Source organism: Sceloporus undulatus, chromosome 5 (assembly GCF_019175285.1).
Source record: "Sceloporus undulatus isolate JIND9_A2432 ecotype Alabama chromosome 5, SceUnd_v1.1, whole genome shotgun sequence".
NCBI classification, from domain to species: domain Eukaryota; kingdom Metazoa; phylum Chordata; class Lepidosauria; order Squamata; family Phrynosomatidae; genus Sceloporus; species Sceloporus undulatus.
Window position 1 is genome coordinate 129,225,350 of NC_056526.1, and position 20,484 is coordinate 129,245,833.

Sequence of the window (20,484 nt, forward strand, 5' to 3'; positions counted from 1 at the left end):
TTATTCCTTGATTTCACTGACTTCATGGTTTCTTAAAGCTTCTACTAGGAGCTCATCAGGTATTTCATCTACGCTCCAGTTCCTCTGAGGCTGAAAAGTATCAGCAGCCTCAGCTAGTTCCACATCTTCAGCAGCTTCCAAAAAAAAGATATCACTCTCATCATCCCATTCAATGCTTGACCGTTTTGTGGTGTTTGGTTCACTTGTTTGGTGTAACATAGTTAAAGATGTGCTGTCTGACAAGCATGTTGTATGGTTATACATTTTGAATTTTTCTTCAATGTTTCCATTTTCATCCATTATATATTCATATTCTTCATCCTTCAAAGAAAACAATTATCTCAACATTAATATACAGTTGTGATTGCTTTGCCAAGATTTTCTAAATTATTAATAAATTCTTTCAAGTTGTATTTTCCATACAGCAACCAACACCATGCCTTAGATTTCTGCACCTTCAGGTTTGTCATACCTGACCTGCTTTACAAAACCCACTGGCAAAATCTCCAACAAGTACTGCATGCAGTAATTGCAAAACCTTCAAACATACATATTTTAGCATTTAAAGGCATGTGCAAGTTAGAAGCTGTTTACAACCTGCCCAATGTATTATAGAGCAACACAGTTGGATAGGAATTAGCCAAGTCCCAAGAAACCCAGCCAGTTGGCTGTATTGTAGGGGCGGGGGATCTTTCAGATCTTGAATATCAAGTCCCAGCAGCTCTAAACAGAATAAGCAATGAGAGGAATGCTAGGAGTTACAGTGTCACATCTAGAGGGCTGCATGATTCCCACTCTTCTGTTAAAAGATTCTCAAGTGTATGAGGCTCGCTCTTGGTTAGTTTGCCCTCCACATTTATGGATTTGATTATTTGCAGTTTTGCTTAATATGTTCTCGCTAAGAATCTCCATGTCCTCCAGCACAACTCTGCCAGAAGTTGAGCATGTGAGTTGTGCTGGAGAACCTAAAGGTTCCTAGAGAAAAAGGTGTAGACATTTGTAGCTCCTCCAGCATAATTCTGTGATCAACTTTTGGCAGATGCTGACCACACAGTTGTACTGGAAGACCTGGAGATTCCTAGAGGTGTTTTCCAAGGTAAAAATAATGGCCTGTTACAGACTGCCAAAATAAAGCTGCTTCCGGTCTCTTTGGAGGTATACTGTTTAAGTGATGCATGCACCCAAAGAATCCGTAAGCTGCACCAAAGCTGCACTCCAGTGCTTAGGAATGGAGTGTGGCTTTGGCACGACCTCCGGACTCTTAGGACCCATGCATCATTTAAATAGCATACCTCCAAAGAAACCCGAAGCAGCTTTATTTTGGCAGTCTGCAACAGGCCAATATGTGTTTTTTATTTGCAGTTTTTCCACATTCACAGGGATCCTTCTCCCCTAGCCCAAGCAAATTTGGAGGGACCACTGTGTATGTTCAGTATACATATTAATTTTATATTATATCATACAAGTGATGATATAATATGTAGAACTTTCCTGTCTTCTAATATGATTCTGATCCAGTTCACACATTTATCTGGACTGATTGTTTTACAGATTAAGAGATGCATTCCTGTCACTTCAAGATGGTGGGGGTGTGTGTGGAGTGACATAACTAATATTGTTTACCCTGTCCTGCTATTTGTAACAGATGGAACCTTGTTAAAATTGTAATTCTCCATTCACTGCACATACTGAAGAAAGGTAAGATGTAACTCCTCTCATATTTGGGTCTGCTCGTGGCAGCTATTGGAATGCAAACCACAACAGGTTTTGACTTGAGATAAAGCATACCTGAACAGGAATCTGCAACATCCCTGCTGCTATGCAATATATTTTTGAATTATTGAAATATTATCATTATTATTTAACCCTGCCTTTTCTTAAAAACTGGGATTTGTGGCAGCTAACTTATGGCAGGATGAAAACATAATGTAGAATAAATTTAAATTTATGTGCATTTGTGAAAAAGTACAGTAAACTATTGTTTAAAGACAATGCTAAGAAGATCTTAGCTTTATTTAGAAGCTAAGTTACAGGTTCTTCTTTGATGCTTGTTCATTTTTTATCTATATATCCTTCACTTACTAAGCTGTTTACTTAGGTCATGCCTAGGCTATAAATAAAGTATTTCAATATTAAGCAAATCATACCTCTTTGAAAAGGAATGGGAGGCATACTTCACTTGGTAATGGAAAACCTGTCACATACAGAAGTGAGCTTATATTAGTTATAATGTATATAAAAGCAATACCTGAAATATTGTAGGTTATATAAAAGTACTCACATTCTGATTTGAAGTTTTGTGCTCTGCAAATAGGGTCATGACATTTTTGATACCAATTCTCATGTTTTAAATCAATTATAATCCTTGAAATACAAATAAGATTAAGTGGCAATCAGTGCAAAATGATTTAATTGCTATATTCCTTATCTCTGCTTTGAATTAATACAGTAAGTATAAAAGTATAAAAGTATAATAAGCATAAAAATAAAAATCTTTGTTACCAACTGTTCTTAACATATTGACTGACCTATTTGTAAGTATTTAATAAAAATCTGGACATCTCCAGCCTGATTTAATGAGAAGTATATACAAATAGGTCTCCTTGTCACACTTTCAATACAGTGCTCCAAGGATTTATGCATAGTGTTACACTGATTAATGCTACCGATCCAAATATTTCACCCCTACTTCCAATCAAGCAATGTTGCCCAGCTTTCAGGTTAGGCACCATCCAGTTCTATTAATCAATAAACATATATGGCAAAGTACAGAACTGTACCCAGGCTACTCAAAAGCCAAAAATAATTGCTTACAATGGAATCTATCATACATACTCGACTATAAGTCAACCTCATGTATAAGTTGAGTTCAACCATTGGGGCCAAAATTATGGGCATTGATATGACCTGTGGATAAGTCAAGGGTCAGACTTCAGGAGGCAGGGAGCCAGCTGGGGAGAGGCTGCAGGGCGATTGGTCACCCTTCCCAGCTTCTCCCCAGCTGTGCTGTCCCTTGCAGAGGCAGCCCGGCTGGGGAGGCTCAGGTCAAGTACCATATTGACCCATGTATAAGTCGACCCATTTTTTCGGTCAATTTTTGACCTAAATTTCTTTACTTATATACAAGTATAAATGGTAAGTCTTCCTGCATCCAAGAAAAATGTGGTTAGGGAGAGGGAGGATAGTTGGTAATAACTGGGTGGGAGTAAGATGAACAGTAGGGGCATTATTTTGGGATAGAGCACATACTACATTCTGCTATACATCAAAGCTTAGCTATACAGTATACAATTGTACTGCACATAAATGTTATATGTATTCCAATTTAAAGAGCTGATATGGGATTTTAAAACGTGTAGTCTGTTTAAAAAATAAATACACTCGGATTTTAAAACGAAGAGTGCTTTTTAAAAAATAAATAGACTTGGCCCTCAACATTTGCAGTTTTGACTTTTGTGGCTTTGATTAATATGCTCTCTCTAGGAATCTCTAGGTCCTCCAGAGAAATTCTGCTGGAAGTTGACCATAGGATTGCACCGGAGGACCTAAAGATTCCTACAGAAAACACTTCTCTAGGTATTTGTAGGCTCTGCATCATAGTTCTATGGTCATATTCTGACAGGTGTGACCACACAGTTCTGTTGGAGAACCTAAAAATTCCTAGAGAGGTGTTCACTCAGGTCAAAAACTACTGTTTATTTATTTGTATTTTCTTTCGCTTTCATGGGATCCTGTACACCTAACCCCAGCAAATGTGGAGGGATGAGTGTATACTGTACTGAAAATACGTGTACAGATTACACTTCAGATGTTCATGTTGGTAAATTGAGATGCTGCATTAAAACTAGAACCCATTATTTGTGAGAGTATTGCTAATATCTGTCCCTGTTGGCAGAAAATTATCGTTTTATGCATATTTATATACATTTAATAAAATGGTATTGCTAGAATTACCAAAATGTATCAAAAAGAAATTATGAAAGGGTACATACATTATATTGTTACTTTTGTGAGCTCTGCCAATATTCCTACACCAACGATAGTTCATGATGTCATATACAAGAAGCTGTTCAAGACTAAAATAATTCCATCTTCTTATTCCTGGGGGGAAATAGGCTTTTAAAAATATAACTTCAAAATTTTTAAAACTACCTACTGGACATAAAAAAACAACAACCCTTACCTCCTTTAATGTTGTCTTTACTGATTAAGGAAATGACAAAGTTATCAATTTCTGGATATGGTGAACAATGGTATCCCCTTATGGAGTCTATAAGAAAGAGAGAATATATTAACTTTTTTCTTCCATGGGTCCATACAAACTGAGAAGTAACATGAACACTATTATGGACCTAACTACAACTTCTTTTTCTTAATAAAAAAGACTTACAGAGTAAGAGCTGCTACCTTGTCTGACCTCATTCTGTTGTGCTAAGGCTATCGGGGGCATTCACAACTCACAAATAATCACAATGCATTGGTATATGCTTCTTTTTAAACAGTAAGTTTAAATATACTAAAAAGTAGAGATATCTAACTTATTTTTTATATCTAGTATTATCAACACTACCTATGTACAGTATAAACTGTTGTTAGCTGCTAGTCTTGTTCAAATAACAAATTTCATTTCTATGAAAGATGACTTAACCAGTTACTTGCCATAAGCTTCCAAAATGTTAAACTGACAGTAGACATGTTAGAGTACTTAATAAATAAGTTTGATGCAAGGGCTCTTTTTAAGGAGTACATTTAGAGACAAAGCATTCCACAATTCAAATCATTGAAATTTTCAAAGCCAGACGATAAAATAACGTTTTGCAATGCCAAAAATAGTATAACAAAGTTTCAGTTTAATAGAATTACCTAGAGATTCATTAGTGACATCACCATCTAAACAGACAGACTTTTCTCTCGATTCCTCTGGGTTGTCAAAAGTCAGAATTTTTAAACAATTTGAATATCTGATCAAAAAAGAAGAAATAATGGATTGAAAAAGAGTCTCAAACCTTATTTTCCCCAACTATCCAACATCCTGTGATAATAATAATAATGGTGTCCTTATATTAAAATGGCAAAATCAAGGTTTGCTATGGGGAATTTATACTTTTTGGAATATTTTCTAACCGTGGATTTTTGAATTTGGGGATAAAGAATCTGTGCGTACAGAGGGCCAACTTTAGTTTCTTCCAGTTGTTTGAAGAAGCAAACACAGGAATCACTGATAAAATGACAGAGGCAAATATGCAAAAGTGGTGTGTGGAAGAGAAACTTTTCATTTATACTTGTGGACAGAGAACATCTGAAGCTACTTGATAGGTGTTTATTTGTTTGCAGTATGAAAAGACAGTTATGTCACAGACCCTTGTAAAATTATGTGAATGAATCAGTTCAGTTGTACAATAAAAGGCTATCTGGAAACAACCATAGCTTCAAAGAGGGAGACATCCTTTTCAGGAAGTTTTAGCATAGTCACAACCTGCTAAGACATCACAAAGCAAATGTGTTCCAAATCCTTCATGATTTAAAAAGATCAAATGGTGACTGACATACATGTAGTGGCTTGTTTCTGTTATAAGTAAAGTAATGACATCCTCAATTAGAAAAATAATAATCTTTAAAAAGTGAAATTACTGTTACCTTACATTACAGATCAAAGAGGATAAAAAGTACTGTTCTTCTATGGAAGAATTCTTTACAGGTTTAGGAATAAATTTGTTGTCTTCCGCAATATCCAGGACAACACATTTTCCTGCTTTTGATGACTTGTATAATCGGAAATTTCTATTCTTAGTATAAACCCCTAAAGAAAGATAGAGTTACTGGATTTATGTTCAACTGCCTGCAGTTTTTGCAACTGATGAAGCATATGCCAATCCAACTATTATGTAATTTTAGAAGCACTGCTTTTCAACCTCATTAATTATGCTTAAACTATTGGATAGTTTCCCTCAATCTTGCAGAACTCTGAATATCAAAAGTAAAACTAGACCTTCCAGGAACAGAGACATTCAAGTTTAATAACATTTCAGAAATTAACTTTTCTCTAGATTTTGAACACTTCAGATTAACTTTTGAAATCTGCCTTTGAGGAATTACTTTACTTATTGGGGTAATTTAATATTAGACAATATTAATTTACCAAATTATTATTTTTATCCTTTCCAAAACCCCTACACATTATTATTATTATTATTATTATTATTTATAATATTTATTTGTAACCTAACTTTCTCTCAAAATTGGGACTCAAAGCAGGTTACAATTTAAAAGAACAATGCAGTTAAAAACATACAGAAAAGGTCTACATTAATAAATAATTAAATTATTCACAACATCACATTAAAATAATTTAAATCTTGAGTTCAAAAATAATATGCAATTAAAAAAGATAGAAAACAATTCAAAACAGTTCTAAAACAATACAGCACCCCCCCCAACACATTCTTTTAAACTTTAAAACTAAATTTGTTTTAAAAGCCTGTCAGAATACAAAGGTCTTCTGACATAAGGATAGCAGGAAGGTCATTCAGGCCTCCCTAGGAAGAGAGTTCTAAAGTCTAAGGGCAGCTGCTGAGAAGAATGAATTTGGCACACAAGCTTTCAATGTGCAAAAGCAGTCCTGACCACTACATAAAGCTGGGCCTCCAAAATCAAAGTCCAGTACTACCAAACTGCACCTGCATCTTGAGAGGGGATGTAACCCATTTAACATGCTGAATCCCTATTCCCTAATCTCAAATTACATTTCAGTTTGTTCACGTTTGCTCAGTCCATTACTGATTATTAGCACCAGTTTATAATTAAGATAGTGTCTTCGAATTCAAGTGGAAAAGAGTAGTAGAACTGGGTGTCAACTAAATGTTGATGGCACCTTATCCCAAAATTCTGGATGGCCTCCCCCATTGGTTTCACAATATATTAAATAGTATGGAGGACAAAACAGCTCTGAAGAACCCTGCAGGTCAATGGCTAGAGGGTTAAACAGGAGTCGTCCACACCACCACCTGGGTTCAACCATCTAGTAAAGAACAAAGCCATTGGGAAACAGTACCAGTCGCAACAAGGCAGCCCAGGATGCCATGGCTGATGATATCAAAAGCTGGTGAAAGGTCCAGCAGAACCAGCAGAGACACACTCTCCCTATCCAGTTTCCTGCATAAGTGGTCTACCAAGACAACCAAGGTTCTCTCCATCCGATAACCAGGCCTGAAGCCAAATTGAAATCAATATGATCATCCTTTGTAACCCCTGGAGTTGGGAGGCCAGCACATACTCCAATATCTTGCCCAAAGACTGCATGTTGGACACTGGTTGATAATTATCCATTCTATAGGGATGGTTTTTTTTTTAACCAATGCCTCACAACTGCCTCCTTTAGGCAAGCTGAAGGGAAGCACTGACTACACCATTCACCCATTCAAGTCAATCCCTCTTTAGCTATTTAATAAGCCAGGAAGAGCAAAGGTCTAGTACACATGTAGTGGCTTTCACTTCTCATAGATCCTGTTCATATCATGTCTGCACAAATGGAAAAAATATTCAACAACACTGGATAAGGAGGAAACAAGTTTATAACAATATATGGAAAACATATACAGTATTCATATAGCTTTTTAAATATATGTTGTGGGAAAACTGGGATAATCGCTTGCTAGATCCTCCATTCCAATATGGTGCCTCCTCTCTCCCTTGGGGGTCGCCTTTCCATGTCAAGAGTTACTCACATCCAGTGTTATCCATCAGGGAGACATGGACCAGGATCACATTTTTAGCACCCAGTGTTATTTAGAACCAGTAGGATTCAGAAATATTTAAGCATCTAAATAATTTCAAAAATTGCTTCAGGGTATGGATAAGCAATTAATAGCCAAGAGGCTCCTTGAACCACATACTGTATTCTCATCCACACAGTCTGAACTTGGTACATGAATGTACAAAAGTTAACATCATAGCAGACTGATGACCCTGTCACCTCTACAAAAATCTTCCATTTTCTGTATGCAATTGAAAATAGTATTAACACAGTTATGGATGAAATATGTATTTATATTTACCAAGATCTACAAATAGTTGTTTTCCTCCCTGTTTACCATTTAATATCAGAAAAGATAGATCTGTGTTTTCTTTCCTTTGTGATGCCCCCTTTTCCAGTGTCCTCTGTGAATTAAGTTGGCAAGTTTGAGGCACATTCTTGGAGACAGTCTGGTTTTCAAGACACTTGGGTAAATCGGTGGTAGCTTTGTAAGACTGAGAAACAGACAGTATCTGTTTTTCTAGAACTACTGCGTCTTTATTCTTAGTTAAAAGAACAGCAGGTTGTAGAATTGATCTTAAAAAGTTACCTTGGAGAGGAAAAAAGAACAGGAAATTTTGAGTAAGGCAACATTTGCAAAACTGGCACTATTACAAAAGAATCTACCATCTCCTGTTACAAAATATTTAAAATCTAAAAATTGACAGTGCCTGAGAAATACCACATCAAGTAGTTTAAAAAGCAAACAAAACAGAAAGATTTGCCAATAGTGCAAATGTCTTTGTCCAACTTATTTTATTAAAAGCAGTGTCTTCCCATGCTCCTCCATGTAGTAGTCGAACATGCAACAAATGCATAGGAAGTACTGTAAATACAGTACTCAACTATAAATCGACCTCATGTATAAGTCGAGGGTAGATTTGGGGGCCAAAATTATGAATTTTGAGATGACCCATGGATAAGTCAAGGGTAAAACTTAAGGGCATACAACAAAGGATGTAAGGGATGATATAAAGGGAAATGATGCCAAAGAACTTAGAAAATTCCAGCTGATCCTAAAGACTGGACAGATGAGAAAGTAGAGAGGATCCACACTTCTTTTTGATGCTCCCAGGGTGGACTAAGCTCTCACCTTTTACCACTCACATCAGAAAAGGGATGGTTCTTTGTTTTTTTTTACACATATAAGAGTTAAACTATAATACTTACATCGACCCGTGGATAAGTCGACCCAGTTTTTTGGGGTCAATTTTTTGACTAAAATTTCTAGACTTATACATAAGTATGTACAGTATCTATAAATACCATCCTTTGTACCGCAAGAAACATGTCATACAGTCTTTGCCAAACCATGTCAATTTTTAGGAACAGGTGACGATGCAGACTTCAAGTTCAACCCTGTACATGTCTGCTCAGTTTGTTTCAGAAGTGAGTTCAGTCAAGTTTACCACCAGGTAAGTGGGAAATGGATTGCAGCCTAAAGCAGCTTGGAAACTGAAACTATATAAACAAGAATAAGAAACTCCAAGTGAGGTAGCTCAGGCTAAGAGTTTAGCAATGTTATTTTTAATGAGTTTAACCCATAGCTTTTAGCTATTTCAGGTGATTTAGAAAGCAAAAAGTAAAAAAAAAGAAAGAATCAGAAGTAATTTCAATTAGAATCAGAAAAGTTATGTTTAATTGCTAATTGTTCACACTGCTAAATTATTCCACACTGTTAGGTATGTAACTGTCTAAGGTCAATTTGTCCTGGGTTGTATACCTGATCACAGCAATCATCATATTTGTTAAAACATTGTGTAATTTAAAAGTGTGAAATGTGAATTTGAGATGTTAAATAAACATAACAGATAAAACTAGAGAGAGGAAGATGATGTTACAGGAAGAAATGGTCTTAGGATATCATTCATAAATGTTAGTTCAGGGGAGGCCTATCTGATATCATGCTTATGGCACATGGACTGTGGTTCAGATCTTCACTCACTCATGAAGTCAGTGTAGAAATCTTGGGCTGGTCACAGTTCCCCTCAATAGGACATAATTTTGCAATGGGTACATACAGAATATACAGTAGCTCACACCTTCATTTGCTTTATTTTTAAAGTATTTTTAGGTAAGCAGTATACAGTGGTACCCCGGGATACGAATGCGCCGCCTTACAAAATTTCCGGGTTACGAAAAAAATCCATAGAAAAAAACTGTTCCGGGTTACGGAGGTTATTTCGGGTTACGAAAAATTTTTTGGTGCTTTTCGGCGCTTTTTCGCACGAAATCGCGGCTTTCGCTATTAGAGCCTATGGCTTTTTCGGCTTACGAAGGATTTCGGGTTACGAACGCGGCGGCGGAACGAATTAAATTCGTAACCCGGGGTACCACTGTACAAGGGAGTGTGGCACAGAGCAAGAGAATTAGCATATATGAAAACAGATGTAAAGAATACTTGAAAATTTGTTCCCAATATGCAAGCAACTCATAGGGCAGTGTGTGTGTTGTGTTCCTTCAAGTCATTTGCAACTTATGATGCCCCTGTCATGGAGTTTTCTTGGCAAGATTTTTAAGAGGAGGCTTGCCATTGCCTTCCCCTAGGGCTGAGAGCATGTGATTTGCCCAAGGTCACCCAGTGGGTTCCATGGTTGAGCAGGAATTGAGTCCTGGTCTCCAGAGGCATGGTCCAACACTCAAATCATTACACCACATTGCCTCTGCTTCATAGGGTAGCATCCTGTCACCACACATGTACTTTTTTCATCATTGCAGAGGAAGGAACTCACTGCCTAGGAGCCCTGGTAGCACAGTGGTTAAATGCTGGTACTGCAGCCACTCACTCACAAACCACAAAGTTATGAGTTAAATTCCAGCCAGAGGCTCAGAGTCAACTCAGCCTAGCATCTTTCAGAGGTTGCTAAAATGAGTACTCCGCTTGTTGGGGGCAACTGGCTTACACTCATAAACCACTTAGAGACGGCTATTGCTACCTCTGATATACAACGTCAAACCCCTCAGGCAATTTAGCGTCCTGGGGAGGGCGCTGGAGAAGTGGCCATAGCTAGATGTACAACAATGAAGGCATTTGATGTTCCATTCTCTTTTCCCTTAAGTTTCTTAGACATTGTTTTCCCATTCACTAATTTACAAAGCATGTTCAATTAAAATGCAAAAGGGGGCAGCTAGTCTTGCTCCTGTTCCATCGTTGTCCTATCATGGATGAATCTAAACAGGAGAATTTCCTCTGGGCCTATATGTGACTATTATATACTCACAACTCCCATTATATACTCACAACTCCCTGACTGTGAATCAGTCAGGATTCCTAGTCTTGTGGAGAGTGCTCATGTGGGGGAGACACTCTTGTTCAAAGTTCCTATGTAAGAAGCATGGCAAAACCTGATAAGGTGGTCTAGCACATTCCCCTCTTCCTGTGTTGATTCAAAATGCTTTTTAAGTCAGTGAATGGAACTTTGGTTCCAGGCTTCTCTTTCTTATTGCTCCTTCATTATTCCTATCAATTCAGCTCTTTTTTCTTCTTCTTTTTTTTTTTTTTTTTTTTTTGCCTTTTATTAGTAGTTCTTCTATCTCCACTAAGTTCTCTTTTCTTTACTTCTCACATGTCCATTCTCCCATTTTACTTCAATGAAGATTATGAGCCGAAACAGACCGGCTGTAAAAACCGTCTTCTGGGCAGCTTGGGGGTGTGCTGTTTTGACACTGTACGCCACCAAGATTCCCCAAAGCCAATCAGATGGGGGTGGCTTCAAACCGCTCCGGAGGGCTGTTGTTTTGATGCCGCACGACCCAAGCAACTTGAAGCTGCCCTGGGATTGTGCTGGGGCCACCTAAGGTGGCCCTTTCCCAGCCCAAATAGGAGCAGATCTTTTCCACTGCTATTTGGGCCAGTGGCAGGGCGGATTGGGACCATGATGTGTGCGTGCAACAGCTCTGGGGTAAGCAGCTCCTGGGCAGCCCCAATCTGCCCCTTTGGGGCTGTCTGTTCGGCCCCTAAGTCCAGCATTATTCTCATATAGGCTCCTCTGTTCCTTCCAACAGTCTCTCAGTGCATGAATACTGATTTCCTCACAGTTCAGTTTTTAGTCATAAGATAATCAGAACATGACGCATTTCATCTTCACTTATTGCAGACCACAAATTTGCATACATGTGAAACATATTTATACTTACCTATATGAATGTTATTCCTAAATGCAGCATTGTGGAGCTGAAATATTAAATGGCAACTAAATTTTTCTTCAGTACTCGAATCCAAATTCAAAATATCTTCAGCTGAACATTTTACTCCATAGTGTTCATCTAACTGTTTACAAACAAACTGAAAAAGACATAATGTCACTCCTCTAATAGTTTGTCACAGTTTGCCCATAAACATATTTTATGTATTTAAATCATGGTTGCAAAAACTTAGACATGTGTTAAAACAGGGTGAAAAGTATAAAATATGTCATGTGCCATAAAAGCCATTGTCACTCAATTTCAATGATGCTTTCTTTCACATTTTGGCCACATGTATGAGGGAGATGGGTTGTCAGTCTATTCTTCAAGCAGCAGCTTCTTGGGTTTCATAAAATGCTGCTTCGGAGGGTCTTCTAAACTTTAGGAGTGGGTTTACAAAGTTTACAGTTTAAAGTGAGGAATAAAGATGGGGGAAATGATCTTTCATATCTCACCCAATCCACCTAACATGGGATGACTCTCTCTAATAATATTGCTAAAATGAAATTATCACATAAATCAGGTACCAAGCATTATTTGAGGTACTTCAGGCCTCATACCTACTCCATTAGTGTATTCCTCTCATTACTGATCCTTAGATCTACTCAGAACTTTATCTTGCCAGTATGCATGACAATGCTTACACAGTTTTGTAAACTCACAAGCAGCAGCAATACTTTCCAGTGTACTCACAATGTTTCAGTTTTCATACCCCCCTCCCCAAAATTATTTGCACAATTCTATGCATTCCATTTTGATGAAAATAAATAAATATACTTATTGGAATTTAGTACCTGAAGATATCTGATATTTAATACAGAGGTTGAACCAATGTTGTTCTTATTTACACTTACATGCCCTCACAATACTGGTTCTTGAGTACACAGACTGGAAAGGATATAAGTGGGTCCTGCAGTATTAACATTCTAGACATAAAGGCAGTAAATACTAGTATAGCATTTTTAAAATTCCAAAATGATCCTACAGCCACCTTTGGCAGCTTATTCCATTACTTACCTGCTACTGTGAGGATACTTTCCCTAATATATAAACCTATATTTCCGTTTCTTTGAAAAATACCTCCATTAAGTCTGCTACCATCTGTTTCCCATCAGCTCCTTGATTTGTTGGTTTGTAGAATTCCAAATCAAAGTAAAGTTTGCAAACAGCAGTTTCTGGAATAACTTCATAAGAATGCATAAGACTTGTTTCACGATGTTTGCTAGGTTAAGAAAATAATAGTAATTATGCTACTGTAGTTAAAACTAAAGATCCTACGTTCCTTTTAATGGGATTGACTATAGAAGCCCAAGATTTATAAGACCAGCAAGGCAGTATTCTCCAGAAAACAAAATTGTGCTAGCATAATAATAAGATTAGAAATCATAATGCCATATCAGCAAAAATGAGAATGGGGCCAAAGTCCATACTGTTAACATAATTCTATACACACACAGCTACTTAAAAAAACCCCAGTTGAAGAAGTTAAAGTTACTCATAGATGGAGCAGAGTCATTACAATCTTTATAGAAAGATTTGTGTTCTAAGAACTATACTGCGTTTGAGTCTAATTTAACAATGAATGATAAACGGCATTATAATCCATCACCCTAATGAAAACAATGATGTATACATTGTAAGGCATAAGTGGGATAAGTGTGACCTGCTAAAGCCACCAGCCTCCACCACCACCATTTTAAAAAAATGAAATTTAAGCTTGATTTGGCCCTCAAACTCCCCAAATAGCTCTAAAGTGACACAGAACATGACATTTTGGCCACCACAACGCTCAGACCCTACAAATTTGCAAAACCAAAAAACAAACAAAAACAAACAAAAATGAGCAACAAACAAAACCAGAAGAGATGTGAAGTCACTTATACTTGCGCCAGGTTAAAAATGGCTGCTACCCTCTCCACATGTGCCCAACCTTTGCAAAGGCTATAATCCAATGCAAATTTACTTGAATCAAAACAGTAGATTCCAAGTAAACATACATAGCTTTGCATTCCATACCTATAAAATTATAGCCAAGTAGGTATTTCCCCTCCCCCTTTTTTTCACTCTTAGATACTTACCTGTAATAAAACCAAAGCTCTGCATAGGTTGTCACGAGATAAAACCTTTGCTTGTTTGAAGCACTCCTTTCCAAAGCAAATACATGAACATCCTTTAAAAATAATAATGTCAAAAATTAGTAACTTCTTCTCAATCAACAATTTAAAGCAACAAACTAGAGTTTTTAATTCCAACATTATGCTTGGCTTCCAGCAGGTTCCTTTACAGCCTAGAGCTAATACAGAAACGCAACATGCAAGGAAAGGTTGGTAAAGGTAACAATTCTCTGTGGGCAAAGAAAACAACTGGACGATGCACTTATTCAATAGTTAGTGACCTGCCAAAGCAAGGATTTTCCATTCCATTTCCCACGACATACTGAGGAAACTACATTTTTGCAAGCTTATTCCTTTGTTTGCAGAAGTGAACAGATTGCAGTTGTTTTATGGAGCAATATGAATTTAACATAAAGCCTGTCAAATGCTTTAGAATCCATTAGCTGCTTTCTCTCAGTTTCAATGAAAGGTATTTTACCATTACTATAATATATGGATATAGGTCAAGTAGGCAAGAAAACACAAGAAATCATAGAATCATAGAATCGTAGAGCTGGAAGAGACCACTAGGGCCATCCAGTCCAACCCCCTGCCATGCAGGAAATCCAAATCAAAGCATTCCTGACAGATGGCCATCCAGCCTCTGTTTAAAGACCTACAAGGAAGGAGACTCTATCACCCTCCGAGGGAGTGCATTCCACTGTCGAACAGCCCTTACTGTCAGGAAGTTCCTCCTAATAATGTTCAGGTGTTCACAAGGAAAGCAATTCTCTGTAGTTATGTTGTTAGTTTAGAGAGGTAACCTCCCTCCTTTGTTATTAAAAATATAAAAACAAACAAACAAAAAACAAAAAAGGAAAGAGAAAGAGGCCCGCAATAATTAAGCAACAATACTATACATAGTTACAATAACCTAATACTATGTCCACGTATTTAATAAAAATACAATATCAACCCACAAACCAATGCAGTAGTATTGTTATAAATGGAGGGTAAATGCAGGTATAGTAATTGATGTAGTTATCCCACTGGTTAAAAAAAAACCCCAGTCACTCAAATTAACTGTAGACTCATATTGTTAATTATGTTAACTGTGTTAAGATGACTAGACAATTAAATACAATAGCATGGTTGTAATAAAAATACTTGATGGATAGCTGACAAAAATCAATCTTCGCTAAAATCATTCCCATGACAATATAGTTCATTATTTAGTAGCAACATTAGTATTACTGGATTACTGGGTCAAACAATGTTCATCTGTATCATCAATATGAATAAAATGTCAATTAAAAAAAATCAGATCAAAATGAAATTGCTCAGACGGACCAATCCTTTGTATTCACTACAACAAAGAAGACACACATATAATATGGTCTCCCTTTAGTTGAGAACTTCCAAATGACCACAAAAGCATTTGTAGTTCTTAGACCACCAAATGTTTTTACTCATTAGATCACCACATCAACTACAGAAATTTACATTCCAATTTTCTTTGTAATATTGATATATCTAACTTTATATTACTTTATGTGTTTAACATCATTTTTAATTAAATCTAATAAGCAAGTTACTTTTGCTATTTTTTTCTTTTTTTATATACAAGTAGACTTATAATAAAATATTGCAGTGTGGCATTCCAACCAGTCATGCCTTCTTCCAGGACATTATATTCAACTCATCTGAGGTTTCCATTCCCTTTCTCTTTTCCTCACGGACTCGCAATAGGACATGCTTTTTCATTCCTTCTCCACCCAATGGCCTCCATTCTGGAGGTTTTCCCAGCCCTCTGAAGCAGATGCTGAGCTGGGGGTGAGGGTCTGCATCTTCTGAGATAGCAAAATAGACAAAACATTATGCCACTTGGGTTATTGTGCCAGTCAGCAAAATAACCCAAGTGGCATAATGTTTTGTGTATTTTGATAGTAATATGCATCACTAAAAAAAAACCTTGAAAACAAACAAACACACAAAGTACATGTAGATCATTAAAGGCTACAACAGCAACTTCCAAGGCCACATTCCTAACAATATGCTTAGTAGATTCTAGTATCATACCTCTTTACAAGACTTCACAAAACTGAATGCTTGAGTTTGCCGATGAAACAGCTTCCAAACAGAGGGTGGTTGCCATGGTTTGGAGAGCTGTGGTTTGTAACGTTCACAGAGTGGCCTTCTTTTATACAGAGATGCTAATTCTTCAATGTTCTTCAGTTTTTCTTCCCACTTTCTCTTTGTTTGTCCTAAAGCAATCAAAATACCAACATTTAGACCTAACTTTAAAAATATACTAAGCAAGAGCAAGTTGATTAAGGTTTCTACTTACTGTCTCCAAGTTCAGAGAGTCTGAGTGGCCTCAATGACAGATTCACTGAGCTGAAAGTACTCTTGCTGATGGCCTGTGTTTGTGATCTATTTCTGAGCTATATTCAAAGTGCTGGTTTTGAATGAGGATGTGCTATACCAGTGCCCCCCCACTCCCAGTGTGCCAGAATCTGACACCATTATTTCTGCCGACTACCTAAAATTGTCTCTTTCTTCCCTAGAAACTTTTCAGGGATCAACAACTGATGACTTAGGGAGAAGCACTGGTCTTTGGACCACCACTTTGAGTAACATTGCTCTATACAATTTAAGAGCAGGGTACAGTACTTGAAACAATGTATTGTCCAATTCAAGCCTGCCCTTTTCTCAGAGAACCCATGATTGGAGGCAAATTTGGTGAGGACCACAGAGCGTGCTTTTGGCTACTTCCAGACTTAGGAATTTAACCCATGTTATTTTTCCAACTTCAGGCAAAGATTTTTATTCAGCCAGACATTTAGTATTTAATGTCTTGCCACTGTTGAAGGGGTCTTTGTTGTTGGTTGCTGTTATTTTTTATTACTGTATTTTAAATTTCTGTTTTTGATCTTATTTAATATTTTAATTGGTTTTTAACCATACTTGTTTTATTTGAATTTTTGTTAGCGGCATCAGAAAGCAACACATAAGATTAATGAATAAAGTTATAGAAAAGTATATGTTACAAAAGAATCTCATAATAATTTATATGGAATTATTATTACACACAAGAGTTGAAAGGGAGTTTGACTTTTAGCTTCTTCTTGATTGCTAGGTATGAATTTCAATTGTGTTTATTGTATGGATCTACTCTCAAACCAGAATCAAAGGGTCATGAAACTTCACATCCAAAGAGTTACAGGATCAATTAGGACCACTAGTCAGTGGAGTGATATTAGTTTGCCTCTGGATGGTCATTTTGAAGGCAACTGCTGGACATGCAATATGTCTAGCCTCAAGAATACATGTAACAGAGGATACATGCTTTAAGACCACCCCTTACAATACATTTTGTCCTTGGCTATTCACACCTGACTTCAAAACAGAAACACCACAGGACATGTGATAACAGAGGCATACTTTGCAAGAATTTATAATAATTATTATCAATAAATTTCAAAACTCAGAACAATGTACTTACTGGAACTCATGGGAGCTTCTTCACAGAGATGGGATCATTACCATTCAATCTTTAGACTCCTACAGTGAAGAAAAATACCATACCGGTAACAAAATGTATAAAGAACTGTATTGATGTGCTATTGTTACAGATAAGCTATCACTGAATTTTAGCCACCAAAAATCCCTAACCTCAATGTACTTTTGCGAATCAGTGACACTTGAATCCTAAAGGCCAAACAAATGCTATTAAAAATAGGAATGGGTAGACATAAATCAGGGCTGAAGAAGCAAGCTAGGGGAGTGTACGTCTCTACCAGTGTATATACTCAAGTTGTAGAATTAGCCACACTCTCTCAGCCTCTGGGGAAGGCAATGGCAAACTTCCTCTGAGCAAATCTTGCCAAGAAAGCCTCATGATAGCGTCGCCTGGTTGTTGGTTGCTGTATGGCTTTAAGTTGCCTTTGACTCATGGCGACCTTAAGGCGAAAACCCTATCACAGGGTTTTCTTAGCAAGTTTGTTGAGCAGGAGTTTGTCACTGCCATCCTCTAAGGCTGAGAGAGCATGACTTGTCCAGGACAGGAGTGACTAGATATTCTTCTTTTCCAGGACATGTCCTCCATTTCAACCTTCTGTCCAGGAGGGATTCCAAAATATCCTCCATTCTGAGCAGGACTAAGCAGCATGGATTTACATTTCTAGGAGTGTTTTTTAGCTTTTATGTTGCAGTGTCTTACATGAATGTCCTACATTTTATGGTGTCTTGTCCTCCTTTGCAGTTAGGACATCTGGTCACCCCTGCCTAGGGTCACCTACTGAGTTTACCTGGCTGAATGGGGATCAAACTCTGTTTTCCAACTACTCAAAGCACTACACCACACTTAGGGTTGCCATAAGAAGGTAGACAACAACAACATGCTTGCAAAGATAGTGACCAGCAGTCCTCCTTTGTGATGAAGGCCCTCTGTTCACCCAGTTACCCTGATATGAGCATGTTAACAGCTTTTCTTTGGTCATGCCCCCCATTTCTTTCCCCCCAGAATGTTGTTTTATAATAGCGCCATATATCATGTGCAGCAGGGCACTTTGCAGAATCCGTCCACATTTCCTGCCAATGGCCTACAGCCCTGGAAGTAATAAAAGATAAACAATAACGTCCAGTGATTAGGCCATTCATCCCAGGAAAGGCGTCCTCCCTTTTGTCCTCCTGGGAGGCTGAGGGCCTCTGATCACATAGTGACACTGACATTCTTCATAACTTTTCTTTGCTCATGCATGCCCGCCATTCCCCCTTCAAGGTCCTCCATTGAGTCCTCCTTTTCTTTGGACATGCCTCCATTTCTCCCCCCCCCCCTTTTGAAGGTCCTCCATTTAGTCCTCCTGGGAAGTTGTGCAAAGGGCAAAGGGGGATCCAACAAAAGCCAATGGAGGAGCAGAAGAGGAGCCATTCAGAAAGAAAGAGAAACACCTCTGTCTGTCTGCTTTCCCGCTCTTCCTTTCCATTGGGCGAAGCTCCCTGTTGCTGAGGCTCTTTCTGCCTCCCTCCCTTTCCCCTTCCTCTGATGGAAGGAAGGAAGGAAGGAAAGAAGGAGGGCCAGAGGAGGAGGAGGGAGGCAAGCAAGCAAGGCAGGCAACCGCCCAGGAAAGAGGCCAGGCCTGGCTCCGAGGAGGCGGGCCTTTCCCTCAGCCCTGAGGCCTCTTCTTTTCCTCCCTTCGAGAGGGAACCTTCCTTTCGGCGGTTCTCCTTGAATCCCAGGTAACCAGCCTCTCTTAACAAAGCTGTTGCTTCTGCAGCCAGGAAGGAGAGCCATTGTTATGCCTCTCCCTGCCTTTCCTCCTCTTCTTTCTCTCCTATTGTGGCTTTCCTTCACCAGACTGCCTCTGCTATTGTTCTTAGGTCCCCAAACACACACTGCAGACATAACCCGTTTCAGACCGCTTTAACTGCCCTGGCTCACTGCTAGGGAATCCTGGGAGTTGTAGTTTGTTGTGGCACCATTGCTATCTCTGACAGAGAAGGCAAAATGCCTCACAGAACTACAGTTAAAGCGGTCTCAAACTGGATTATTTCTGCACTGTGTGTTTGGGACCTTACTTTGTTCTCCTTTTCTAGGAGGACATAGTCCTACATTTCAGGGTTCTGTCCAGGAGGGGTTCCAGAAACGTCCTCCATTTTGAGCATGGCTTAGAAGCATCAATTTATCTTTCTTATGAGTATCCCCCCATTAGCTTTTGTTTGGTCATGCCCCACATATTTTATGTTTCTTTTGAGTGTCCTACATTTTGTCATGCCTTGTCCTCCTTTGCGGTTAGGACATCTGATCACTTTGCACAGGCTGCATCCTCACTGCAGAAATAATCTGATCTGATGCCACTTTTAACTGCCAGGGCTCCATGCTGTGGGATTCTGGGAATTGTACAAACTACAGTTAGAAGTGGTGTCAGACCAGATTATTTGTGAGGATGCAATGAGGAGGAAAATGTGGCTCAGCTGAGCAGCTGTGGCCTCCCTCCTCCTTCTTCACTTTGAATAACAAACTCTCTTTCCTCCTCGCCCTTTTCTGCTTAGTTAAACATTTAACCTCTTTCTCTGGCAGAAAGGAGAAACCATGAGTGATTGCCAAAACACACTGCAGAAATAATCCGATCTGATGCCACTTTTAACTGCCAGGGCTCCATGCTGTGGGATTCTGGGAATTGTACAAACTACAGTTAGAAGTGGTGTCAGACCAGATTATTTGTGAGGATGCAATGAGGAGGAAAATGTGGCTCAGCTGAGCAGCTGTGGCCTCCCTCCTCCTTCTTCACTTTGAATAACAAACTCTCTTTCCTCCTCGCCCTTTTCTGCTTAGTTAAACATTTAACCTCTTTCTCTGGCAGAAAGGAGAAACCATGAGTGATTGCCAAAACACACTGCAGAAATAATCCG

At 38.3% G+C, this 20,484-nt stretch overlaps 2 protein-coding genes across 8 annotated transcripts in view; one reads left to right on the forward strand and one right to left on the reverse strand.

Annotated features, from left to right (window-relative positions):
* The window catches only part of PRIMPOL (primase and DNA directed polymerase), a 20,515-nt gene continuing 31 nt past the window's right edge, over positions 1–20,484 (reverse strand). Inside the window, exons 1-14 of one of the 7 annotated variants that reach the window (XM_042467864.1) lie at positions 19,467–19,485; positions 17,576–17,634; positions 16,150–16,334; positions 14,056–14,147; positions 13,058–13,199; positions 11,930–12,077; positions 8,055–8,342; positions 5,638–5,800; positions 4,864–4,961; positions 4,184–4,270; positions 3,993–4,101; positions 2,282–2,364; positions 2,148–2,194; positions 1–321 (exon numbers count right to left, since the gene is read on the reverse strand). In XM_042467864.1, coding sequence (XP_042323798.1) covers positions 1–321; positions 2,148–2,194; positions 2,282–2,364; positions 3,993–4,101; positions 4,184–4,270; positions 4,864–4,961; positions 5,638–5,800; positions 8,055–8,342; positions 11,930–12,077; positions 13,058–13,199; positions 14,056–14,147; positions 16,150–16,334; positions 17,576–17,585 — 1,773 coding nt within the window. In that variant the 5' untranslated portion in view covers positions 17,586–17,634; positions 19,467–19,485. Of the gene's footprint in view, positions 322–2,147; positions 2,195–2,281; positions 2,365–3,992; positions 4,102–4,183; positions 4,271–4,863; positions 4,962–5,637; positions 5,801–8,054; positions 8,343–11,929; positions 12,078–13,057; positions 13,200–14,055; positions 14,148–16,149; positions 16,335–17,575; positions 17,637–18,802; positions 18,955–19,023; positions 19,136–19,320; positions 19,410–19,466; positions 19,486–20,484 lie in introns of those variants that run through there. The other 6 variants (XM_042467860.1, XM_042467865.1, XM_042467858.1 and 3 more) reach the window with 6 other exon arrangements.
* The window catches only part of CASP3 (caspase 3), an 18,650-nt gene continuing 17,344 nt past the window's right edge, over positions 19,179–20,484 (forward strand). Inside the window, exon 1 of the mRNA XM_042467866.1 lies at positions 19,179–19,311. The gene's annotated coding sequence lies outside the window, so the exon portion shown is untranslated. The remainder of the gene's footprint in view (positions 19,312–20,484) is intronic.